This window comes from Elephas maximus, chromosome 1 (genome assembly GCF_024166365.1).
Source record: "Elephas maximus indicus isolate mEleMax1 chromosome 1, mEleMax1 primary haplotype, whole genome shotgun sequence".
NCBI lineage: Eukaryota > Metazoa > Chordata > Mammalia > Proboscidea > Elephantidae > Elephas > Elephas maximus.
The window spans coordinates 204,465,215-204,492,585 of record NC_064819.1 but is presented as its reverse complement, the minus strand read 5'-3'; the positions used below and the strand labels follow the sequence as shown (position 1 = coordinate 204,492,585).

The following is a 27,371-nucleotide window of genomic DNA, read 5'->3' as shown; positions in this document are numbered from 1 at the left end:
AAAATTGCTTTGTAAACCTACATAATATTTAATAAGAATACAAAAAAAAAAAAGGTTGATAACTTTAAATAATTAAAACAGTGCGAATAATTTCCTTTGTAATGGATGATTGTCAGAAAACATTGGGAATTAAAAAATTTGCCTATCGCCGATTAAAAGCAAATGCTAATGTGAGCATTTGTCAATCTAAAAAGTATATTACATGAATAAATTAGGATATATTTGGGGATAAAAAAAATTATTTGGTTCTATTTTAGGAAGCTGATATATAATCTCACAATGTTACTTTAAGGTTCGTGGATTGAATGAGAGTGAAGTTTGAAAAATAATAGTTATTACTGTTGATTGAGTACCTAATATGGGCCAGACACCATACTAGGTGTTTCATGTGCACTTAATCTAATCCTCATAAGAACTCTGTGAGGTAGTTATTATCCCTGTTTCTCACTGCATTTTCCAAAGGGCACAATATGTTTTTAATGTAATCTCTCTTTCTCTCCTTATATGTATCTCTCTCTGTGTATATATATTTTTTCATTCAGTGAATACTTATTGAATGCCTGCTGTATTCCAACCCTTTGGTAGGCTGTATGGGAATACAATGGAGTACAAAGCATATTTTAATAGTTTAATGGCAGAGGCAAACACCTGAATAAGTAGTTATAGATCTTTATGGATCTTTAGAGGCCAGAGTAATCATAAACATCATTTATTTCAAACTTCTTGTTGAATTAGGGTAGGAAAGGATTTTTAGGGATTATCTAACGGAATTCCTGTCTTAGTTATCTCTATATCTGCTCTGGGGGAATGTCCTTGCCTACTTTCAATATCTGTGGGCCTGGCATTCCTTGGAGATCTCCATGTATCTTGGTATCAATCTTCCCCTGGGTCCAGGAGGTTTTCAGCGCAGGCGTCCCAGGTCTAAATGACATGCTGTGTTCTCTGCTCTTCTTTGTGGTAGTCAAGTCCCTCTCTGCTTGCTTTTCTCTCTTTTTATCTCTTGTAAGATAAAAGGTTACAGGGAGACTCCCTTTACGTCTAATCAAGGCTGTGACCTGAGTAAGGGTGTTTGATCCCACCCTAATCCTCATTCACATGACCTAATCCTGCCTCATTAACAAAACAGCTCACTTCAAATGGGACCATAACCACAGGCATAGAGGCTAGAATTTATAACTTATCACAAAATGGAGGATAATCAGATCCCAAAATGGAGGTCAGCCACACAATACTGGGAATCATGGCCTTGCCAAGTTGACACATGTTTTTGGGGAACGCAATTCAGTCCATGACATTCCACCCTTTGGCCTCCCAAAATTCATGTCCTTGCCACATGTAAAACACTTTTACTTCATCATATCATCCCAAAAGTCTTAAATCAACTCCGAGTCCACATTCCTTCCTGGGGCAAACATCCTCTTCATATGTGAACCTGTGAAATCTAGAACACAAGTTACCTGTTCCCAAAGTTCAATGGTAGAACAGGCACAAGGTTGTTACAAATGGGAGAAATTGGAGGGAAAGAAGGAATAACTGACACCAAGCAAGTCAAAAACCTAGCAGAACAATTTACATTAGCTCTCAAGGCTGGAAAATAATCCTCTGTTCTCTGAGACCATCTAGGCAGTGGCCATGATCTCTGGATTCTGGGTGGAGGTCCCTCAGCCTTGGGCTTCAGCTCCACCTTCCAGGCACACTGGGATGGCAACTCTGCTCCCTTGGCTTTGGATGGCCCCATTCTCTTAGGCCAACTGAGTGGGTTAAGGAAGAAATTCTTAGTTATCTAGTGGTGCTGTAACAGAAATGCCATAAGTGGTTTTAGCAAGCAGAAATTTATTGCATGTCATGGTTTAGGAGGCTAGAAATACGAAATCAGGGCACCGGCTCTAGGGGAAGGCTTTCTCTCTCCGTCAGCTCTGGGGAAGGTCCTTATCTCCTTTCAGCAACTGTGGGCTCTCGGTTCCTTGGAAATCTCCACATGTCTTGGCATCAGTCTTCCCCTGGGTCTAGGAGGTTCTCAGCGCAGGGACCCTGGATCCAAAGGATATGTTCCTCTCCTGGCTCTTTGTTGGTAAAAGTGAGGCCCCTCTCTTTCTGCTTGCTTCTGTCTCCTTTTGTCACTAGTCAAAGAGATATCTTCTTATCAAAATGAAGAAATAGACTCAAAGCTATTAAGCAGTTTACTCAGTGTGCAAAATACTGTGGTAGACTTTGGAGATATAAAAAAGCATACAGGGCATGCTGCCTCTCCTCCAAAAAATCATAGCATAGATATGTAAGACTTGTAAGGATGGAACAGTTAACACAAATGTCCTATAAGCATATAGATAGTATACATGATGAAGAAAAATTGCTTTATATTACTTGATCATAAAAACCTTCCTTAAAAATGTTTTAAGCATTTGAGCTCCCAAAGACAAGAGCTGTTGCATAGAAAGAATATTAACAGAGAAATTGCTCAGTACTTTTTTTTGGAGATGGCAATAAGAAAGAAGATTAGGAAGAATACTTATGGCCTTAGATATCTTAAATCCAGTTCAGTGAAGTTCAAATTTTAATCTAAAATGGTAGATGTAATTTCACCGTTATTAGCAAAATCTGATGGGAAAGAAATTTACAATTATTGAACCTAGGATTTGCAAGGTCAGAGCTGGGTGTTTTATATAAACTGTGTTTAATCCTTATCGTTTGTGGGCAGTAAGCAAATTGATACCCAGTGAGATTAGACTGTTTGCCTAAGGTGTAAGACCCATTGGTAACTAAGCATATGAGTGGAAGGGCCAATTTTCAAATTCATTGCTCCAGTTTGTACTCTTAACAAAGAATCTTTGATCAAAAGAATTGGGTCTAATTGAAGAAATTAGAGTCTAGCATCATAAGTCAGGAAGGAATGGATTTGAATGCACTTGAGGATAGATGTAGAACAGAGGGAGTATTTGGGTATGAGTAAAGGGAAAAAATACAGTAGTGTAGATTGCCCCACCAGACAAAGCATATGAGTGATACTTCTGATTTAAGTTATGAAATTCTCTTCTAGGAGCAAACTATCTGGTAAATTCTTGGCTTACTTTATGACATTTAATTTTTCATTATGGTGTAGATATATGATACTGTATATGAAATTCTTTAAAAATTGGACAGCACAAGTACAAAATGTCATTCAGGGAGCAACAGAGAGAGAGGCTATTCTGGACTCTGTTCTGACCAAAAGGCCAGAGCACTTAATGATGTGGATGGAATATAAGAGGACCCTGAGAGAAAGTGACTATCCTGGAAGAGTCTGGAGAGCTGAAGTGGGGAATACCAGATTTAGTCATTGTGTTATAGATTATAGAAGAGCAGGCTTCTGTGAGATTCAGGAATGCGTGCAAGGCAAAAACTATAGAAGAGAAAATGACTTGAAAGATAGTGTATTCCTTTAAAAAAAAAGCCCTGACAGGCCATTGACAAAAATAATTGATGAGAATGAAAATGGAGGAGCATGGATGACTGCACAGACTATTTTTTTTTTTGCATATTTCCAAAGGATGCATCCATAGGATGCAAATGGATCACATAAAGAAGAACCAACACAGATAGTTGGAACCTATAAAACTAGTTTCAATAAGGCTAAAGTTAGCTTCTTTCTGTCTTTTTATTTGATATATATATATATATATGTATATTTGTGTGTGTGTGCGTAAATTGTGTATGAGAAAAAAAGTGTCTTTCGTCTGATTCTCAAAATGATCCACAAAGATTAGGAAACGTACACAAGGTTCTGTTTCAGTGGCTCAAGAGAATGAATGTGCTGGTTTTTTTGGTAATTATTCACAGTTTTTCATTATTATAAACAATACTGTGATGAATATCTTTGTAGATCCTTAGATTTCTTTGGTATAAATTCCTAGAGGTAGAATTGATGTGAAGTAAAATATAATTTTTTGAAAAGTCTGTGAAAATTCCCTCCAGAAGGGTCATGTACTTGACAATCCCACAAACAGTGTCTGAGAATGCCCGTCTCACTGCCACAGGGAATGATTCTGTTCTTTTCATCTTCAACAGTGTGATTCCCAGAGCTGGGGAGGGAGGGGTATGTCAGTGTTTTCTAAATTTCCTTTTCTTTGGTTACTATTGAATTTTAATTTTTTCATGTTTATCAGCTGTTTATATTTCTTCTTTGTAAATAGCTTGCTTGTATCCTTTAACTGTTTTTCTTGTGGAGCTGTCTTTTTTTCATTTTGGGGTAAAGACTATACAGTGGTAGTATGTATAGCCTTTACTGTGTATCTGCAAATATTTGTCCCTGCTTAATTATCTTTTCATTTTATTGTTTTTTTTCCCCCTTTGCCCAGACATTTTAACTGTTATGTAATCTATTATGGAACTATTTTATTGTTCTTTATCTCATTATTTTTGGTGTTGTGCTAGTACTTCTTTTTATTTTCAAATTTTAATCCATCTGTAAAATTATCTTGTTTGGTTTGTTTTTGGTATCTGGTGTCAGGTTTGGATATATCTGCCTTTAAAATCTCTGACTGATACAATTAATTGAATAATCCATCCTTTGAATTAAAATGCTGTGACATTATTTCTAATTTAGATTTTTTTTTTTTTTCCCTCAGGCAGATGTAGCTATTTTAGTTGTGGATGCTAGTCGGGGGGAGTTTGAAGCTGGATTTGAGACTGGAGGACAAACTCGAGAACATGGCCTCTTGGTCCGTTCCCTGGGAGTAACACAGCTTGCAGTTGCAGTCAATAAAATGGATCAGGTATTTAAGGCTTTATGAGACTTCTTTTTAGATGCTAATTCAGATATTTCTGTGTCCATACAGATGACCTCAGCTGTGACTAGTATACATTTCATTAGTTTGGTTGCCATATTTTTAAAAAATAAATTCATGATTCTGATATTAAGATATTAGTAATTTTTAAGCAAGAAGATGGCTTTTCATTGTCAAAATGAATAAAGGAAAGCTGTAACATTGTTTTTATTTATAGAATAATACACATTTGTTGTAGTAGAATGAAAGCATAGTAAAACTAGAAATAACTTATATTGCCAACTCCCCCTCAAAAAAAAACCCAAAAACTTCTAACATTTTATTTTGCATATCCATCCCATTTATTTTGTAGATAAAAAGATTTTTTTTGCATTAGGTCATAATCTATTTTATTACCTGCTTTTAAAAAAATTTGACAATATTCTTGTGTATGTTTCCAAGTAATTAATGATTCTTATATAAAGAGGTTGTTTTTGTGGCTTTATTTTAGCCTATTTTAAAGATATACTATAATTTATTCAGTCCTCTACTTTTGGACCATTTCTAGTTATTTCTTATGTGTGTTTGTGTTTAGAAATGGTTCATTCTGTGGGAATGTCTGGCCTTGCGTATACATTTGAAGATTTGTCGAACACCATATGAATGCCTTTGAGAAAAGTCCTTGTTTTTTTACTGTGGGCACATATGGTGTATTCACTTTCTTAAGCTTTTACCAACACTGCTATCATTAAAAAATTGTTTTCTAATTTGATATGTACATCTTTTAATTCACTCTTCTATGAGTTTTAATAGTATTTAAATATATTTATATGTTAACCATTTGTATTTCTGCTGCGGAAATTGTTTATATAAATAATTTGCTCATTTTTGAAGCTTTTTTAAGTCAGTTTATAAATGTACTTTATTAAAGGTATTAATTCTATATCCGTAATTTTCCCAGTTTGTTATTTGACTTTTAATTTTATTTATGGTGTATTTTTCACATATATTTAACTTTATAAATACTGTGTAATTTCTTCCTTTATGCCTAAGAATTTTCTTACCCTGGAATCAGATGTTCAGTTAGTTCTTTTATGATATCATTAGTATGTATTCTTTTTAGCTTTCCCCATCATTTTAGTATGAAAATTTTAAAGTATAAAGAAATAGTTAAATAATTTTACAGTAAACACCCATATTGAACTCACTAGTTAGATTCTACTAGAGATAATTTACTCTGCTTGCTCGATTACCTGATTTTCTATCTATCCTTTCATTTATCATTCAGTCCATCTTATTTTGAGATGCATGGCTGAGTTTTAATTTTAATACATGTTTATGTTAATTTGATATTTGTATCTTACATAGTTTTGATTGATATTTTGTGGCAGAAATTTAAATTTTGTGTATAATATATTTGGAAGGACAGTTTTAAAAATAATCGGGTCTTTATCAGGTTAATTGGCAATACGAAAGGTTTCAAGAAATTACTGGAAAACTTGGGCACTTTCTTAAGCAAGCAGGTTTTAAGGTAAGAAGGTTTTAAAGTTATTTATTACTCTGTTTACTTAAGTCTCATTTTACATATATGAGAGGGGAAAAGAAGAATATCCTGAATTCTTGTCTTGTTAAATATGTTTAATTCTCATTTCTCCTTGGTTTCATGTATATATTATTTTATTTGGATTACCTTATCTTGGAAGGGGAAACCCTGGTGGTGTAGTGGTTAAGAGCTATGGCTGTTAATCAAAAGGTAGGCGGTTCGAATCTATCAGGTGGTCCTTAGAAACCCTATGAGGCAGTTCTACTCTGTCCTAAAGGGTCGCTATGAGTCAGAATTGACCTGACAGCAGTGGGTAGTTTTTATCTAGAAGGAAACCCTGGTGGCATAGGGGTTAAGTGCTATGGCTTCTAACCAAAAGGTCAGCAATTCCACCAGACACTCCTTGGAAACTCTGTGGGGCAGTTCTACTCTGTCCCATAGGGTTGCTATGAGTCGGAATTGACTGGATGGCAATGGGTTTTACGGGTTTATCTTAGAAAATTGTGTATGTTTTATAAATTGACTTGGATTAATATAAGTGAAAGGTTTTTTTTTTTTCTTTTTCCCTTTCCTTACCTATTAAGTGAGGTGGTGTATGGTCAGGAACATCGCAGAGGAAAGTAGAAACTGGTAGAAATTTCATTGAGCAAAAACATGAAGCATGCGTGTATCACTGGTAGAAATTTCATTGAGCAAAAACATGAAGCATGCCTGTATCACTGGTTGAAAATGCTTCAGTGTTTTTGAACAAATTTGCAATGTCTCACAAAATCAAAAATTTGAAAACTAGTGTATCAGATAACTGTAGGCAGTAGTTTGTGATTTCTATCACTTTTTAAAAAGTACATCGCTATCATTATTGACAGACTTGATGCAATTATGGTGACAGTAAACATTTTAACTCAATCTTTTTTAATAGGAGAGTGATGTAGCTTTTATACCTACAAGTGGTCTCAGTGGTGAAAATCTAATCACAAGATCTCAATCAAATGAACTCTTAAAGTGGTATAAAGGACTGTGCTTATTAGAACAAATTGGTAAGTAGTACTGCCATACTAATTTTAATGCAATATAAACATGATATAAATTATTATTTAGAGTTCTTTATGGAAGACAGTAATTATATGAATAGGATTTGTAATCAGAAAAGCTGGGTTATTAGCCTTGAAATTGGATGTAATATTTAAATTATCTAATGTTCAGTTTTATTTATTTAATGAGGCTACTGCCTGCCCTGCTGGCACAGTGGTTAAAGTGCTCAGCTGCTAACTGAAAGGTTGGCTGTTTGAATCTCCATGGGAGAATAGACCTGGTGATCTGCTTCTATAAAGAGCCTAGGAAAAGCCTAGGAAACCCTCCGGGGCAGTTCTCCTGTCCTATAGGGTAGCTGTGAGTTGGGATTGACTCAGTGGCACACAATGACAGCAGCCCTACCTGCCTACCTGATAGACTGTTGTTGAAATCAAATGAGAGAACATGTGTGAAAACATTTCATAAATTGCAGAGTACTCTATAAATAACAGTAAATTTGCTATTAGTACTTACAAAAAAGCCGTTATTTTCTAAGAGAAGTGGAAATATAATGGAATCATGAGACGGGTCAAAAATTCCACTGTAAATTAAACCCTGCTTTTTTTCCAGATTCCTTCAAGCCTCCTCAGCGATCTATTGACAAGCCTTTTAGATTATGTGTATCGGATGTTTTCAAAGGTAAGTGCTGTCTCTGCGGTGCTACCTCAGGATGGTCCCTTCCTTTCCATTTTCTCCTTCTTTTCTTGGACTAAGTTATTATATTGTCTTCAGACTCTCCCTTCTCCATTCCAGTGTAAGGATTACTCCTAAATTATTCTTAAACTTTACAGTTCTAGTCGCCTAACTCCCTTGCTGAGGAAAACCTTCATTTTACTCATCATTCCCTGTTTCGTACTCATCTTTCAGGCATAAAAAACCGTATCGTTTATGTTTCTAGCCTTGTAGTTTTTTCCCCCAATAGATTCCTTTGGTTTCCTTATTCGCTAACAAAACTGATTGTTCACTGTCTCTTAACCACATGAAGTCTTTATTTGCAGTATGTCTACCTACGTTTTGCCCGTTTCTCTGTACTTGCTCATCTCCTACCCATCTTTAACAGTCTAGATCCAGTTGAGAAAGAGAAAGCACACAGTAGGTAAAACGGGAAGTTTAATATAAAGAATTATTAGCTATGATAAAAGAATGACTATAAAATATAAGGAAATTCTATATGGTACCCTAAGGCTGAGGGAGAATACCCAAAAAAGGACAAATCTGGAAGGGGCTCAGACTTTGTTGGAGGTGTGGTTCAGGCCATTGGGTAGAAAAGAAGTTTGCTGGTTTGGCCAGAGCTTTTCTGGAGTCTCTGGGCAAGCTGTAGGCAGCCTTCTGGAGTATAGGTGGGAAGAACAAGTGATTGATTAGCAACTGGTGATATGGAAGTGCAGTGGGAGCCTGGGCTCTGGTGAGGGCGGGAGGACTTCTGAGCATGTGGGCTGTGGAGGAACTCGCAGAAGGAGCAGCAGCGTGATGTGTGACTCAGGGCGGTAAGTGGCGGCGTGCAGAAGTCTAGATACCAATGGGGTCAGGAGGGGACTTGCAGAAGGAACACAATGTTTGATCTTTGGGCCACAGGGAGTTGTACACAGTCCATTGCAAGGCTCTGGTTTCCATGTTGAGGGGGCTGTAGGCTGAACATGCAAGGTGGAAAAGGAACTGCATTCTGGGCCCTTGGATGGGGCAACACTCTACCAGATAGATGTCTTCACACCAGCACTGCTGAGTTTGGCCACTGCTGATTCTGGCCCACCTGGAAACTGCAGGAATGCCTCTTCGTCCTGCAGTGTCCCGCCACCTCCCTCTGTTGAGAACACTTCACGTATCACACTCACTTTAAAGGAGAAATACTTACAGGGTTTATTTGTCTCAAGGCATATGTATTGAAACGGTGCATTTGGAGCACAGAAGCAATAAATTGATGACTGATGTACCATCCTTTGAGGCTTATCGCAAATTTCTTCTTTCCCCACCAGATACAAGACTACATTTTATTTATATTAACCTTTTTTAAAAAGAAATAGTAGTACACATATAAAATAGTATTCAAAAGAAATGTTTAGTGCATTGATTTTTTTTTTTTTTTCCTCCAAAGTGAGTAGCAATGTAACTACTGCCCATGTGAAGACATAGAATAGAGGATGGCAAGAATTCCAAATATTCTGGAATTGTCCATTTTTGCTTTAACTAATCAATTATTTTTAAGGAAATCTTAAAAATTAAGAAGAAATGTCTTTTATATTTACCCACTTATTTACCATTTTTAGTGCTCTTCGTTACTTAGCGTAGATCCAGGTTTTCGTATTGTATCATCCTCCTTTGTTTGAAGAACACCCTTTAACATTTTTGTAGCCCAGTCATCTGGTGACAAGTTCGCTCAGCTTGTTTGTATTTTGAATGATATATTTCCTCAGATAAAGATTCTAGGTTGATTTTTTTTTTCCTCTTCCAGCATTTTTTAAGATATTGCTTTCTAGCTTGTATAGTTTCTAATGAGAAGACTGTGGTATTATCTTTGCTCCTATGAACATATATGCACTTATTTCTCTGACTTTGCTTAAAATCTTCTCTGTGTCACTGGTTTTAGACATCTGATTTTGACATATCTTGGTTCGGTTTTCTTTGTGTTTATGCTGCTTGGAGTTCACTGATATCTTGGATCTACAGGCTTTAGAGTTTCAGGTTTGGAAAATTTTGGTCACTATTTCTTCAAAAAAAAATTTTTTTTTCTATGCCTTATCACTTTCTAAGAGTAGTGTCTAATGTTATAACTTCTAGTAAATTCTCATTTCCGACATTTTGCATCTCTGGAAGTTTAATATGGTTTTATGTATCTCCTGTTCCTTTCCTTACTATATTCAGGTTTTCCTTTAAATACTTGAACATAGTTATAATAGCTATTTCACTATTCTTGCCTGGTAATTCCATCATCTCTATCATTTCTGGGCCTCTTTCTTTTGACTGATTTTTTTTCTTCTGTTAAAAGGTCATATCTTCCTGTTTCTTGTCCTGTCTTGTAATTTTTTACTGAATTCTGGGCAGTTTAATCAAGGGTCTGGATTCTTTTTCTCTAAAGTGTGTTGTACTTTGTCTGGTAGGCAGTTAGGTTACTTGCAGTTAAATTTGATCCTTTGAGGCTTTTTAAGCTCTGTTAAGATGGGTCTATAGTAACCTTTACTCTAGGGTTGATTTACCGCCATTACTAAGGCATGGCCCTTCTGGAGTCTTCATCTGAATGCCCCAAGTGATCAGTGAGGACTCATCACTCTGACTGTTGTCAGCAGAACAATGATCAGTCCTGTTAGCACTCTGAAAACCAGTAAACGCTTACCTCCCTGGTTACTCTTTGCCTGACCTTGCATGGTTTCGTGTTACACACGTGTATCTTAGTATTCAATAAATAATCAAGGGGAGCACTGTTGCTGATTTCTGTAGTTCTTTTTCTCCCTCTACTCCAAAATTCTTCTCAAATTGCAATCTGGGCTCTATTTGGTATCCTCTTTTCTATGCTGTGGTCCAGAATGTTCCTCCAGACAGAAAGCCAAGCGATTGTAGGGCTCACCTTGTTTGATTCCCATCTCTCAGGGATCATTGTCCTTTGTCTGAAAACAGGTGTTCCATGTATTTCATCCAGTTTTCTAGTTGTTTAAAGCAAGTAGGTAAATTTGGTTCCTGTTACTCTACCATTGTTGGAAATGGAAGCATCTGTTTCTCCCTGTCATTCTGCTGCATTTTACTTTATACATTTTGAAATCTTGTTTTTAGCAACATACACATATATACTTCTTATCACTTCCTAGTGAATTGAACCGTTTACCGTTAGCAGTGTTTCTCTTTATCTGTAATAATACTTTTTACCTTAACCTCTACTTGAAGGTTGCCATTAATATAGTTATAGCAGCTCTCTTTTATTTCGGGGCCTACAGAAAAGCACAAAACTTATCTCTGAGTTTACTTGAGTCTTGGTGAAGGGGGAAGAAGATTGCTTTCTTAGCATAAGGAAGAGAGAAACGACATAATTGTCTTAAGTTATTTGAGAAGCTGTAAGTGGACAGGACACGGGTATTTTCTGTATTGTTTCAGAAGGAAGAGATGGGTGACCAGTGAGCAAAGTTTAGGAAAGATTTCATCTTAATATAAGGAAGCACTTTCTAATGATTAAAAAATGATTAGAGACATCTTAAAGGGGAATGAGCTGCTTTTGGGAGTGGTGAATTCCGCTAACTTCAGACATACTCAAACATGATTGGATCTGACACAGTGGTTGTAGAGGCTATGAATGCTTGGGAGCATTTCTTTTAAATAGGACATTCTGCTCTTCTAATTGTTATTTCCCATAGAGTTTCTATTAAAAAAAAAAAAAAATATTCCGTGCTTCTGATTGTTATTTCCCGAAGTAGAAAAACTTGAATGTTTCCCATTTCCATCGTATGTTTATCTATACACATATCTCCTATCCTTCTTCCTGATGAACTCTTCTATATTCTTCAAAACTCAGCAGAAGTGTCACTTCTGTGACTCGTTTGACTGACACTACCCACTGTTATCAATCAGGGTCTAAACAGGAGATAAAAACTGCACAGTAATTTGGACAGGGAAAGTTTAACTTCTAAATTATTAACCATAACAGGAGATTAGAATAGTGGGGGATTCATCAGGAGTAAGGAGAACTAGAGAATAGCATATATGGAGAATAGCTTCTACTCCTATGGTTGACATAGAATACCCAAGGAAGAAAGAGGACCTCCTTCCGTCCCTGGGGTTAAATCTAGACCTTGTTGAAGAGGGCATTGCCAGGGCTCACTGAATGGTGGAGAAATTTGCTGAGGCTGCAAAGTCATCTAAGGTGTTGCCAGGGAAAGCTGCCCACAAGGAGGTGCCACATACTGCTTGCCAACCACTGATTTGGTCACTCCTGGAGCCAGGCACTGTAAGACCCTGTGAGAGAAGCACATTGGAAGCAGGAGGAGAAACTCCTTCCTCCCCCAGTGTCCCTCAGGGAGGGACTGAGAGCTTGACATTGTGTTCACTGCAAAGAAGAAATATTTGCAGGGTCCATCTCCATTGTCACATAGCAGACATGCAGGGTAGATTTGGAATGGAAAGGCAATAAATAAATTGATAACCGTCACACTGATCCACACACATACCCTAAAGTGTCCTCTGTGCTCTCCATACCCTCCATCATTGTATTTTTCATGCAGTATTATGAATGTTTCTGTGCTGTCTGCCTATTACACTTAGATTATAAACTCCTTAAGAGTAGGTACTGCCTTTTCCATATCTATATCTGGAGGACCTAGCCCAGTGCCTGACACATAATACCCATTTAATAAATGAATAATAGATGAATGAATGAAGGTGCTTTGAAAAAAATCATGCAATGAAATTGAAATGTATTATTATTAGCTTCAAGCATTCTAGTAGAGGAAATATGGTTATGGTTTCCAAAATACCTGTTATCTACTTAAAATACAAGAGATGCATGATTTTCTTTTTGTTAACCATGCCTGCTGACTACTTTCTCACTTCCTGTTCTGTCTTCCATCTGCTTTTTGGTTTCTGCTTCTCTCAGTGTTCCCACTAAGGTTACCAAATGGCTTCTTGTTTGCCAAAGTCAGTACGCACATTTCAGTTCTCTCTTACCTGATCCTGGCATTACTTCTAATGCTGTTAGCCACACTCACCCTGAAACATTTCTGCCTTGGTTTCTGTGACCCACTTTATCCTGCTAACCTGTATCTTTCTCTGACCTCTGCATCTTCTCTGTGGGCTCCTCTTTCTCCATCCTTTAGTTGGTATTGTACTGCCTCAGCCCTCTTCTTATTCCACAGGCTCCTTTTGGACACCTGTGAGTTCATCTGCCTCCTGCATCTTAATGGTTCCCAAATCTGTATCTCCATCCCAAACCTACTCTGCTGCTCTCCAGACATATGTGTCTAACTGCTGCTGGACATTCCCATAGGAGTGTGCTCCTGAGGTACCATTCTGGGTGGTTGGTGCCTCTTAGGGTACATCTTCTCCACCTTTAGTCCTCAAAGGCACAAGGCCAGAATGAATCTTGTTCTCTCATTTCCTGTCTCACAGTTAATGGCATCGTCATTTCAGATTTCTTTCTTTTTGTCATTATCCCTCATTGACCTTATCGCTCTAAACCTCTCATTCCTTATTCCTAAATTCTTGAATTCATTCCCTTTTCATACCAGTGCATGTCCATTTCAATCAACTGTCTCTTTGTCCTAACACAGAAATACAATCATGTCTCTTTTCTGTTCACAGTCTTCACTGGCTTTCATTACTTAACTGAAGGAGGAAATTCAAACACCTAGTGTAATTTATGAGACCCCTTGATGATTCACCCCTTTCCTGTCTCTGTAGCCTCATGTCTTGCCTTTTCCCAGATTTCCATATTGTCCCGTCATGTGAGGTGCAATTGGCTCTTAGCACATACCACATTCAGTTATGACTCTGTGCCTTTGTACATGCGGTTTCGTGGCTCAGCAATGTCTTCCTCCTACACACAAGTCACCTGGCAAATTCCTGTTTCTTCTCCTTCAAAGTGTAATCATTCTTCTATCATGGATTCTTTATTCACCTTTTTCTTTGTTTCTGTTTCACGTTATAAATACGGCTTGTCTCAGTACAATGTAATTGTTTTTGTTTTTCTCTTCACTAGTGTAGACTCCTTAAGGGTAGGAACTTACATTTTCATCTCTTTATCCTCAGTGTCTGGTACTGAGTAAGCACTCAATTAATATTTAAGAAGAATGAATGAATCCCCACTTTTTATAATATGAATATTTTCATTTTCAATAAAATCTTAACAAGAATAGAATGTGGTATGCTGTATTTAATAGATATGTTAAAGATTAATGTCCATTGAACTACAAACATATAAATACCAGTGAACTACGTATAGCTGCTAGAGTATTAATCATCAGATAATATTGCTATATGAATCTTTATGAGATTTTGGTATGTTTTGCAGATCAAGGATCTGGATTTTGTGTAACTGGCAAAATTGAAGCTGGTTATATCCAGACTGGTGACCGACTACTAGCAATGCCTCCCAATGAAACTTGTACTGCAAAAGGTATTCCTCTACCAGACTCTTGCTTAACAAACCTTAAAGTTAAGACAGCAGATTATTTTAAGTAGTTTAGTTATTAACTCTTACTGAAATTGTAACTGACTGTCAAAATGATACTAACTGTTGAAGATAAGAATGTGAAAACATTAAACGATTTTTTTCTGATGTGACTATGTATGTGTATATGTGCATATAATATTCCAGTTGTGGCAACATTTTCTTTTTTGACACTGATTCAAGAAGTCTGGTTAGGGTTTAACCAAATGTGTAGACACCTGACAGATACATTTAAAATTGTAATGTGTAGCAGAAAATAAATCTAAACCCAGCCTGACACTGAATAGTCACTGGCAAAGCAGACTGCTACCATCTGTTGTTTGCAGTGTGTATTTCAGAATTACTACAAGTTAACAGCTTTGATCATGTTTATACCAAAAAAAATATTGTACAGGAAGATGTAAATATGCAAATAAGATGCAAATAAAGAAAAATCTAATGTTGAAAAGAGAAATTGAGCTAGGGTAAAGAACCACAGTCCCTGCTTTTGCATATAGACCTAACGTGCATCCTTTCATAATGACTGACCATCATTTCTACCTTTTAGTCATTTGTCCTTACTCATTGATTCTTCTCCGAATTCTGATTAACAGTTTATAATTTCATACTTACTTTGATCTGGCTTCTAACTAAGCCTTTGACTTCAATCTATTGAAGATCTTTTTTTATACTGTAAAATAATATTATTTGTAACAAATTTAAGCTAAAGTATGACCTATTGAGATTATTATTATTATTTTTATTTGAGTTTCAGTATTTTTCCTTCTGTTATTTTTTAATTTATAGTTTATATTCAGAGTTGTACCTGACTAGTTTATAAATTTCATTTAACATTTAGAAAAAAAAATTTTTAGGTTGAATTAATCTATTCACTTTTAAAACAAATTTCTTGACGATAAGAAATTAATGAATATCTGCTTAGATATAGTGTAACCTAAATATAAAGGTAAATAAGGAAATGTTTGTAAGTGCAACTCTCTGCTTTTGGTCTTTTTAGGTGATCAGGGTTTACAGAGCTTTTTGAAGTATTAATTTCTTTGTTAGCAAGCTATTTCGAGAATAAGACTTTTTTTTTTTCCCCTAATCAGCAGACATGAATTACACTGTGATCCCAAATTTATCAGACCTCACAGACTGGCTCCCTCATGACCTCCAAAATCACAATTCTCAGAACTCTTAAAGCTCTCCTTGAACTCTAAAAGCCTATAAACTGTCCCTTAAGAGTATGCTGCGTGGAAAAAATGAGTATTTTCAGAACAATATGGGTAGATTGTAATATACTAAAAACATGTTAATCAGGGACTGTTGCACAGTGGATGGCCTATACACTGTCTTCATCAAAAGGACTGAGTTCTAATAGAAAAAAGCTTTCTCTATAAATTTGCCCATATGTTCAGAAAATATGGGATCTCTTTTAAAAGCTTTTGAATGGAGTGACTGAGGATTGCCATTTGGAATTGCTTTCCAGGACTACCTCTAGGTAGTATAGGTAATATGCAACACCTGGAATCATTTTAAAATAATTTTATTATCATTATTTTCTTAAAAGCATCTCTTTTCATAAGCCAGTTACCAATGTGCAGAGCTCTTTCTGGGAAGAATTCTTTTTGAGCCAAGAATAGTTGAGGGAACTGATGAAAACCCTCTGAAATACAGACTGAGCACTGTATTACTTGTAGAAGACAGTTCAAGTGGCTGTCTAATTAAAAGCAAAGCTCAAGAGAATGAAATATTACTAGGTGTCTTACCCAGCTCTATATTTTATGTCATTAAAAATAATTTAAATTGTGGCATTGTTAAGCCTGCATCCATTATTATAAGTGAAATATTTAAATAGAACCTGTTTAATGAATATAAGGACCTGGTGGTACAGTGGATAAGCTCTCAGCTGCTAACCGAAAGGTTGACAGTTTGAACCCACCAGCAGCTATGTGGGAGAAAGATGTGGCAGTTGGCTTCCATAAAGATTTACAGCCTTGGAAACCCGATGGAAGAGTTCTGCTCTGTCCTATAGGGTCACTGTGAGTTGGAATCGACTTAACAACAATGGGTTTTTTTTTTTTTAATGCATCTATCAGCTGAGCAAATGCATATAAAAATCTTGATTAAATAAGTAGAAACCAGCCTTTTATGGACAAATACAAGTTACTTTATGTTTAGGGTGGTGTTCTAGAAGAGCCAAGTCTAGAGGAAGTGTGTTTCCACAATGCTCACAGTTAAACTTCTCACTCTCAATCCATTCATATTGAAAATGATGAGTACTGTCTGATGAAGCACAAATCAGCCAGACTTTCTTGGTTGTTATGGTTTGACACTGAGGTGTTTCACTGTATGCTTTGGTTCTTACTCATTTCCAGGAATCACCCTGCATGATGAACCTGTTGATTGGGCAGCAGCTGGAGATCACGTTAGTCTTACGTTGGTTGGGATGGATATCATCAAAATCAAGTGAGTGTGAAAATGAGTTTAAGCAACCATTGATGTGGATATAGGACCCCAGATCACACAGCCCTTGCAATCCACTAGCTTACAGGAAAGTGTTAGTATTAATTTTGAATCTCATTTGGTCAAACATAGACACCAGTGCGTGGAAGCATAGTAATGAGAAGAATAGCAAATCTACTTAAAATTGGAATTAATATAAGTCAGCACGCGTCCTTGTCATGTTCTCTAGGTGAAATCTGCAGTGTAAAAAAATGCTGAAAGGTTCGTGGTATAAACCATGCCTTTTCTAACCCGGAAAGGAGTGTTTAGTAGAAGTCCGTAATTGTACTTTCTCGGTAAGTGGCTTCAGAGATTTTCCTTCTGGATGTAAATTTGTTCCTCATCTACCTTATTATTTATTTTCGTTACAGTGTTGGCTGCATATTTTGCGGCCCTAGAGACCCCATCAAAGCCTGCACTCGTTTCAGAGCTCGAATCCTCATCTTTAATATTGAACTCCCTATCACTAAAGGGTTTCCTGTAAGTTTCAAAAAGTTTTACTGTTACTGTTTTATCAAGTCAAAATAACTTTATCTTAAAAAATAGTAAGTTTCTTTACAAGCAGTGATGCTGTGGTTGTTTTCAAATAATATCTTATTACTCTAACCCAGAAAAACAAAATTAGAACTTGGAAATTATTACTGTTTTTTATTTGTTCCTTTATCCTGAGGAGTTTTTTAAAAGAGGCATTGGGAAGATACTTCATAATCAATAGGATACAGCCTGATGATAATAAAATGATTTCCCAGGGGAAATGGTAAATAAATGCTTTCTACTGTGTTCTAAAGGCCACTTAACTGGTCTTCTCAGATGGAGTGTTTCTGTTTTCGTTTTGTTCAATAATGCTTATGAGTAATTTTTCTGAATAATAGTATTACATTGTTAGAGAAAATTTTGGAAAACACAAAAAGAAAATAAGAATGCTATGTAAATGGAGAATCCACATTACTGTTTAGATTTCAGTGTATTTTCTTACGCACGTATTTTCTTACCACACCCCGTGGTATTTATGGGTGTGTCTGAGGCTTCTCCACACAGAGGGATCCTAATTGTGTGGAAGCAGCACACTCAGACCCTGCGCCCTGTGAGGTTGGTCTGCAGGCCATCACTGACCAGTGTCATTTTAAAATGCACGTTTCATAGGGAGAGGGAGATTGGATACTATAATGTTACTCATCCAGGAAAGATGTGACTTGTGAATAGGAAGAATTCCTTCTTGTTTTCTGTGTAATTTTTTTTCTTAACGTTTGGAACCATACTCTTTATAGTTTGGTACCTTGCTCTTGTTAGTTAACAGATGAGTATTTTCCCATGAGACTTCCTTTTGTCTGATCAGCTCATACAGTGTAGACTGTGCATGACAGTAAAAACTCTTCTCAGTGGGATTAAATGCTTTGCCTTTGGAAATACAAATGGGTTATTTTGACTATTTGATGGCATCTTTGAAATAAAAATAAGACAGTAATAGTAGCATTTGACCTTTAAACTTTTTCAAGTTAGTGAGAGCATTTTAGATTTGGGAATACATTTATTTATTTAGCTCACTGAAAGTAATTTTATGCTGATATGTTTGTATTTGAAATTAAGCAATAGCCATGTACTCTGCTTATAATTCTTTGTAGCTATTTTTTATATGAATTTGGTCATATAAAAATTGTATTTGTAAGATACATTTAGGTACTTTTGTAATTACATTCCATTTCTCCTACATGCTAAAAAGGAGTAAAAAAGCCCTTAAAAAAAAATTGTTATAGTTGAAAATATTTAATTTTTAAATATTCAAAATTCATGTATAGTTAGCACAGTAACTACAAGCTAATTGCTTATGGGTAAACGGAACTCATTCTTAGAAAGCAACGTATCCTGGAGAACGCGGAGAGGTTGGTTACTGTATGTTTTTACTCATGCCACAATAATATTTGCCAGTGTAGAGGTAGAGAGGTCAAGAAGTCAGTAGTTACTTTGAATAGTAATACTGTCTTCCTGTTACTGTTTTTTTCTTAAAAATAAACATGAATTGAAAGTTTTTCAGTGCAGCTTTATGAGATTCCACCTCAATATATCGATTCACAAATAACCGGATGAAATTTGTTTCACAAAAGGTCAAATTTTGTCATCCAATTCAATGAGCACACCCTTTGGGAAAAAACTTGATTTTTTTTTTTTTAAGCCAAGGAAAGCCTCCTAAGCAATGAAAATTTCACTATTTTGGGACTAAGCTTTAATGTGACACAAGTATATTCAAGTTTCCCATGGTTTATATGGTAAACTGTATGTTTTTAAGAGGAAGAATGGATTTAATTTTAAATTCATCTTATCTGATATTTTTTAAAATAGGTTACCTGTAGGTTTAAGGAAAATAATAATTTGACTTATGGGTAAACGGAACTAACATATTATTTAGCCCATTGTAGTTTGTAGAACACTGGATAATTCGATTCTCATAACCCCACATCAAGCACAGAATCCTAAACATTATCTGAAACCCTTTGGACCAGTGTGTTTCAGAATTCAGGTATCTCTGGACTTTTGAAATGTAATATGACACATATAAAACCCCTAACGGAGAATGAAACAGCACACTAATCAAATTAATGTGTTTGGCGTTAATATTTCTGCCACACAATAGGTTTTTTTTTTTTTTTATAAATTACCTCACTTAAATTCCCATCTGGTTTTGCTGCCAAAGGGGCTGAGCAGATTTAGAAAAAAACTTTAGGCTTTCAGTCTTCAGAGATTTTAAATCCCAGCTAAGGGTTTGTGGGCCTGCATTATTATTGTCCCCATTTATAGATGAGAAGTTGGAGGCTGTTAAGAGGTTGTGACTATATGAATAGTAAGTGGTTGAGTCAGGTCTCATACTCAGCTCTTTTCGCTCTGAAAACCATTGATTTTTTTTTTCCTTCTACACGATGCTGCAGATTGCTTTGAATTACAGATGACTCTGGTTATGTACAACACGAGTTAAAAATGTAAGATATATATAATCACTTCCTATTTTTCTGCATGTAGATTTTTTTCAGTCACGTATTCAACTACTTGTTTTTTTGAGTCACTACTTGTAAGATGCTCTGGAGATAGAAAGACAAATAAAACCTGACCCAATCCCATACTGCCATAACTCAGTCTTCATCCTTCTTTGAGTTTACCCCAGAACCCCCAAAGTGTTCACAAAAGTTAGAAGGAATTTAGTTAGGGTCTCATGGCTCCTTATGAATTTGGCAAGCTGTGGAGACCAGTTCCCTAGTCACACCTAAGCTAAATGAAGGGAACCCTGTCTACTTACCTAAGTTGCCTGTTGTGAAAGAGATGTGTCTTAGATATTTTGTTGTTGTTGTTGTTAGTTACCCTCCAGTTGGTTCCCACGCACATTGACCCTGTGTACTACAGAAGGAAACACTGCCAGGTCCTGCGCCATCCCCACAGTCGTTGCTGTGTTTGAGCCCATTGTTGCAGCCATCGTGTCAGTCTGTCTCATTGAAGGTCTTCCTCTTTTTTGCTGACCCTCTACTTTACAAAACATGATGTCCTTCTCCAGGGACTGATCCTTTTAACATGTCCAAAGATGTGACTTGAAGTCTTGCCATTCTTGCTTCAAGGAACGTTTTGGCTGTACTTCTTCCAAGACAGATTTATTTGTTCTTCGGGTAGTGTGTGGTATATTCAATATTCTTTGTCAACACCGTTATTCAAAGGCATCAATTCTTCTTCAGCCTTCCTTCTTCATTGTCCAGATCAGCTTTTGCATTCATATGAGGTGATTGAAAATACCATGGCTTGGGACAGGCACACCTTAGTCCTCAAAGTGACATCTTTGCTTTTGAACACTTGAAAGAAGTATTTTACAGCAGATTTGCCCAATGCAATAGGCCCCCCCTCCTTTTTTTTTTAATTTTTATTGTGCTTTAAGTGAAAGTTTACAAATCAAGCTGGACTCCCATACAAAAATTTATAAACACCTTGCTATATACTCCTAATTGCTTTCCCCTTAATGAGACAGCACACTCCTTCCCTCCACTCTCTCTTTTTATGTCCATTCGGCCAGCTTCTGACCCCCTCTACCCTCTCATCTCCCCTTCAGACAGGAGATGCCAGCATAGTCTCATGTGTCTACCTGATCCAAAAAGCTCATTCTTCACCATTATCATAGCCTATCCCATAGTCCAGTCTAATCCCTGTCTGAAGAGTTGGCTTTGGGAATGGTTCCTGTCCTGGGCCAACAGAAGGTCTGGGGGCCATGACCACCGGGGTCCTTCTAGTCTCAGTCAGACCATTAAGTCTGGTCTTTTTATGAGAATTTGGGGTCTACATCCCTGTGCTCTCCTGCTTTCTCAGGGCTTCTCTGTTGTGTTCCCTGTCAGGACAGTCATCGGTTGTAGCTGGGCACCATCTAGTTCTTCTGGTCTCAGGCTAATGTAGTCTCTGCTTTATGTGGCCCTTTCTGCCTCTTGGGCTCATAATTACCTTGTGTCTTTGGTGTTCTTCGGTCCTTTGATTTCTTGGCTGCTGCTTCCATAGGTGTTCATTGCGAATCCAAGTAAAATGAAATCTCTAGTCTTTCCTTTGTTTATTATGATGTTGCTTATTGGTCTAGTTATGAGAGTTTTTGTTTTCTTTAAGTTGAAGTGTAATCCATACTAAAGGCAATAGTTTTTGATCATCATTAGTAAGTGTTTCAAGTCCTTTTCACTTTCAGCAAGCAAGGTTGTATCATCTGCATATTGTAGGTTGTTAATGAGCCTTCCACCAATTCTGTAGTCACGTAGTCTAACTTCTTGGATTATTTGCTCAGCATACAGATTGAATAGGCATGGTGAAAGGATACAACACTGATGCATACCTTTCCTGATTTTCAACTGTGAGTATCCCTTTATTCTGTTCTAACCACTACCTCTTGGTCTATGTACAAGTTCTGGAATTCCCATTCTTTGCAAAGTTATCCATAATTTGTTATGATCTGCACATTCGAATGCCTTCGCATAGTCAGTAAAACACAGGTAAACATCCTTCTGGTATTCTGTGCTTTCAGCCAAGATCCATCTGGCATCTGCAGTGGTACCCTTCTTCGCAAGTCCTCTTCTGAATCTGGCTTGAATTTCTGGCAGTACCTTGTTGATGTACTGCTGCAACAATTTTTTAATTATCTTCAGCAAAATTTTACTTTTGTATTATATTAATGGTATTATTGTTAAATAATTTCCACATTCTGTTGGATCATCTTTCTTTGGAATGGGCACAAATATGAATCTCTTCCAGTTGGTTGCCCAGGTAGCTGTCTTCCACATTTCTCGGCACAGATGAGTGAGCACTTTCAGTGCTGCATCTGTGTTAAAACACCTCAATTGTTTTTCTGTCAATTCCTGGATCCTTTTTTTTTGCCAACGCCTTCAGTGTAGCTTGGACTTCTTCATTCAGTACCATTGGTTCTTGATCACGTGCTACCTCCTGAAATGCTTGAACGTTGACCAATTATTTTAGGTACTCTGACTCTGTATTCCATCTTCTTTTGATGCTTCCTACGTCATTCAGTATTTTGCCCACGTTGTTGTTGTTGTTAGGTGCCTTTGAGTCAGTTCCGACTCATAATGACCCTGTGCGCAATAGAACAAAATAGTGCCCAGTCGTGTACCATTCTCACAATTGTTGCTATGCTTGTGCCCATTGTTGCAGCCACTGTGTCAGTCCATCTCATTGAGAGCCATCCTCTTTCACTGACTCACTACTTTACGAAACGTTATGTCTTTCTCTAGGGACTGATCCCTCCTGATAACATATACAAAGTATGTGAGACGTAGTCTCACCATCCTTGCTTCTAAGGAGCATCCTGGTTGTACTTCTTCCAAGACAGATTTGTTCGTTCTTTTGGCAGTCCATGGTGTATTCAACATTCTTCACCAACACCACAATTCAAAGGCATCAGTTCTTCTTCAGTTTTTCTTATTCATTGTCCAGTGTTCACATGCATATGAGGCTATTGAAAACACCATGGCTTGGGTCAGGCACACCTTAATCCTCAAGGTGACATCTTTGCTCTTCAACACTTTGAAGAGGTCTTTTGCAGCAGATTTGCCCATTGCAATGCATCTTTTGTTTTCTTGACTGCTGCTTCCATGGGTCTTGATGGTGGATCCAAGTAAAATGAAATCCTTGACAACTTCAGTCTTTTCTCCATTTATCATGTTGCTTATTGGTCCAATTGTGAGGATTTTTGTTTTCTTTATGTTGAGATGTAATCTATACTGAAGGCTGTGGTCTTTGATCTTCATTAGTAAGTGTTTCGAGTCCTCTTCACTTTGAGCAAGCAAGGTTGTGCCATTTGCATAACACAGGTTGCTAATGAGTCTTCCTCCAATCCTGATGCCCTGTTCTTCTTCATACACTCCAGCTTCTCATAGTATTTGCTCAGCATACAGATTGAATAGGTATGGTGAAAGGATACAGCCCTGATGCACACCTCTACTAAACCGTGCAGTGTCCCCTTGTTCTGTTTGAATGATTGCTTCTTGCTGCATGTACAGATTCCACATGAGCACGATTAAATGTTTTGGAATTCCAGTTCTCTGCCGTGTTATCCATAATTTGTTATGATCCACACAGTCGAATGTCTTAGCATAGTCAATAAAACACAGGTGAACATCTTTCTGGTATTGTCTGTTTTCAGCCAGGATCCATCTTATGTCAGAGGTGATATCCCTGGTTCCACATCCTCTTCTAAATCCGGCTCGAATTTCTGGCAGTTCCCTGTCAATATGCTGCTGCAGCCACTTTTGAATGATCCATGGCGGCTAGGTTTCAGCTGAGCTTCCAGACTAGGAAGAAGGGCCTGGCTGTCTACTTCTTAAAAGAATTAGCCAGTGAAAACCTTATGAATAGCACCATGGGTGACCCTGCTGGTATTTGAAATAGTTGGAGCAAAGCTTCCTATATCACAGCATCATGCAAGCCACCACAGTGTGACAAAGAGACACTTACTTAGACCTGCATTTGCATTACATTGTTGTTATTTGAGACCTGAATCCACCAAAGGAAGAAAAGTGGTTCTTAGCCTTTTACCGTGCTTCAGGACAATTTTTATCCTAAGATAAGAGCTGGTTGTTAATTCTTTTGGAACCATTCCAGTTCATCATAGTCAAATACTGTTAAGAAAGGAAACCAGTTTTGCCTTTGTAGAGTGATGGAGGTTCAGATGAGCCTTTAGTTTTTTTTTTTAAACGCCGTGTGACTGATTTTCTCCATGTGTTTTAGGTATCCTTCATTCCTTCATTCTTTTAGTCGTTTCACAAATATTTACTGAGTGCCAGATAAATGTCTGGCACTGGTATACATAGATATTTTTCTTACAGAATTTATAATTATATAGGATGATGGACATTTAAACTAGCAGTTACAATAAAGTGAGATGTTATGTAGAGGGATCATTGTCCACAGAAGGAGGGTACCCATCTCAGGCTAGTGGTTCAGGCTTTTGAAGGAAGTGATTCTATATTGGGATCTGGAAGTTGAGTAGGCTGTGTAGGAGTTAGCCAACTGAAGCAGCAGGGATGGGCAGTGTGTGCTCCCCAGAGGGCATAGCACATGTAAAAGTGTAAAGGTTAGAAAGCTCAGTATGTCTACAGCATAGATCGCAAGGAAGGGTGGAGAAAGATGAGGCGGGAGAGGTAAGCAGAGGTCATATGGAGACTGGTGGAAGTAAAGTTTCCAAGGTTTTAAAAAGCAAGATAATGTCATTGAATTTGTATTTTGGAAAAATCAGCCTGAAAATTAGTTTGAGGAATAAATTATATGAAGAAAAATTTATAGAGGGATAAGAGTAGTGACAGAGAGACCAGGTAGGAGACTGTATTTTAGTTCAGATGAGAGATGAGAGTACCATGGACTACTGCTGTGACAGTGGCAAAGAGGGACATAGACAGAAATAGAATTGGTAAGATGCTTCCCGAATGACTTCCTACCTTGGTATGCAGAAAGCTCCAAAGTTCAGGGTTGTGCATCCCGGTCAATCTTGCATTTTTGTTTTCCAAATATATGAACCATTTTTGCCAGAAAATTCCCAAGTAGAGGTGTCAGTGTTTCTTCAAACATAGCATAAAATGGTATTTATGAAACAATTTGATGGCTTTGGTCCTTGCTGGAGATTTGGCTTTTCTACTGTATCTAAACTATAGACATTTACACATAAAGGCTTATAGATGTCTTGAATACTTATTATTTGAACAATAGCTCTATTCTGATTTGGATTAGGATCTCTCCTCTTTTATAAGGGGAGAAGTTCCATCTGTGATTTCTACAGGCTCCTTATTAAGCTATAATGGCAGTAGCTTGAGGTTTGTAATTACAATGTATCTGAGCATAAAATTCAGCCTTGGCGCATATCGCCGTGACCACTTACTTCATCTTTCTGATAGTAAATTTCCTGAACAAAACATGGGCAACGATAGCTAATATAAAAGGTTATCAGTGAGCTGAATATTTACAGTTTGCTGGATACCGCTTTAAAATCACATCATCTGATGTCCCTTGTTTTACTGATAAGGCTGGGATGTTGGGAGTAGTGGCTTGTCAAAGAACTTGCCCCAGATCACACAGCCAGAAGGTGATGAGCCGGGATTCGAACCCAGCTGTCTGACCTCAACACCTGGCTAACCTTCTTATATAACTTAAATAATACATGTAAATCACATCACACAGTGCTTTTTTTTTTTTTTCCTTTTCTCTTTACCTTTATATTTGTAGTATTTTATTCTCTTGTTCCAACAATGAATGTATTAATTGCTATTGACTATGACATGGCCCTTCCTCCTTTGTTTTTATGATGAAACAATTCACACTTGTTGAAACATATGTCAGGCACTGTATCCAATCCTATTTAATTCTTCTCACAGCCCAGTAAGGCCTATGTATTTTACAACTGAGGAAATTTGAGGTAGAGAGTAAAGTGAAGTATTTGGGGTTCAAGCCCAGGTTCTTTTCTTACTGCTCCTTATAATATTAATCATAACAATAATTGTCCTAAATGATAAATTTTTTCTCTTAATCTTTATAAAACCCTAAGATGTTGTTTTTCTCCATCTTTTACAAAAGAAAAAATTGACAGGAAGGTTAGGTAAACCAAAGTTGACACAAAGTGGTAGTGTCGAAATTTTCCTGTCTCCCATGACCTTTATCCCTTAATAAGTTAAGTAATGTTAGCGTGGTGGGATTTAGAGGAGGCAACTAGAGACCCTGAAAGACTCCAAGCAGTATGCTGAACTGTATATAATTAATCTGCTTAAGCATAAGTGCCAAAATAAAGGGCAGGAGATGCTGTGCTAAACAGATGTTTCGTGTTACAATTTTTTGTTTTAGGTGCTGTTACACTACCAAACTGTCAGCGAGCCTGCCGTTATTAAAAGATTGATCAGCGTCTTAAGCAAAAGCACGGGTGAAGTCACAAAGAAAAAGCCTAAGTGAGTGTCGTAATGCAGAATATATCCACAAGCACTTTAAGCAGATTCCTTACAAATGAACCCATTTGTATAGTATTTCTCTTTGTGGTGTGTAAATCCATTTTTACTTGTTCCAGAAATCTTTTTTTTTTTTTAAGGACTGGATTAAAACAAACACAAGTAAATATGTAATCTTCTGTTTAAATACACATGCTAATATAATTTGTTATATGTGGTGGCAGTGGTGTAAATGAAACTGTAAATATAAATTTGTATGTGCATATCAAGCCCCTAGATACTGAAGATGTAAAAAAAAAAAGGGGGGGGGAGGTGGGGAGGGGAGAGGCATTTAAAAAACCAGTACTACATTTTCGAAGCCGAATTTGAATTATGCCTAGCCACTGCTTCCAAATTTCAGCTGGGTGCTTTCCTCAGCTTTCTGGTTACTTCCTCAATGAGAATCATTCCCTGTGCTAAGAAACCCCAGGAGGGAAGTGAGCTACATACTCTGCATTCCCTAGGTTACCCCCACCCTAAAGGCATTTTCCTTTGTGCTCAATGTCCACTCTGGACTCTTAAGCTAAGCTGATCACCTCCACTATTTTGGTCTCCTCTGATTGCCATTAATATCCAGGCCTAGGTGTGGACAGTTCCCCTTTGGATGAGACAAGATCAGGGTTTTTTTTTTTTTAAGGAAATGCTTCCAGAGACACTAAATTCTCTAAATAAAAACAGAATACAAAAGGCTAGAGACGAATGTTACAAAATATAGGTTTCCTACCCTAGTTCATCTAAAGACTAATCATAGTTTGACTCGGCTGCCTCAGCTATGGGGTTTTCCTCACGTCACCCCTGTGGGGAATCCCACCCAGAAATCCCCCTTTTTAATCTTTGGTTGTCCCCATCCTTTGCACCTGTGTAGGAGGCCCGAAGGTGGTTAGTGGGTTACTGGGTTGGCTGCC

At 37.2% G+C, this 27,371-nt stretch overlaps 1 protein-coding gene across 4 annotated transcripts in view; it reads left to right on the top strand.

The window, feature by feature from the left end:
- Window positions 1-27,371, top strand: part of HBS1L (HBS1 like translational GTPase) — a 97,555-nt gene that overhangs the window by 65,881 nt on the left and 4,303 nt on the right. For 3 of the 4 annotated variants that reach the window (XM_049901607.1, XM_049901615.1, XM_049901581.1), the window contains 8 exons: window positions 4,605-4,751; window positions 6,199-6,273; window positions 7,205-7,322; window positions 7,927-7,995; window positions 14,342-14,446; window positions 16,858-16,948; window positions 17,356-17,464; window positions 26,330-26,430. In XM_049901607.1, coding sequence (XP_049757564.1) covers window positions 4,605-4,751; window positions 6,199-6,273; window positions 7,205-7,322; window positions 7,927-7,995; window positions 14,342-14,446; window positions 16,858-16,948; window positions 17,356-17,464; window positions 26,330-26,430 — 815 coding nt within the window. The remainder of the gene's footprint in view (window positions 1-4,604; window positions 4,752-6,198; window positions 6,274-7,204; window positions 7,323-7,926; window positions 7,996-14,341; window positions 14,447-16,857; window positions 16,949-17,355; window positions 17,465-26,329; window positions 26,431-27,371) is intronic. The other variant, XM_049901589.1, reaches the window with a different exon arrangement.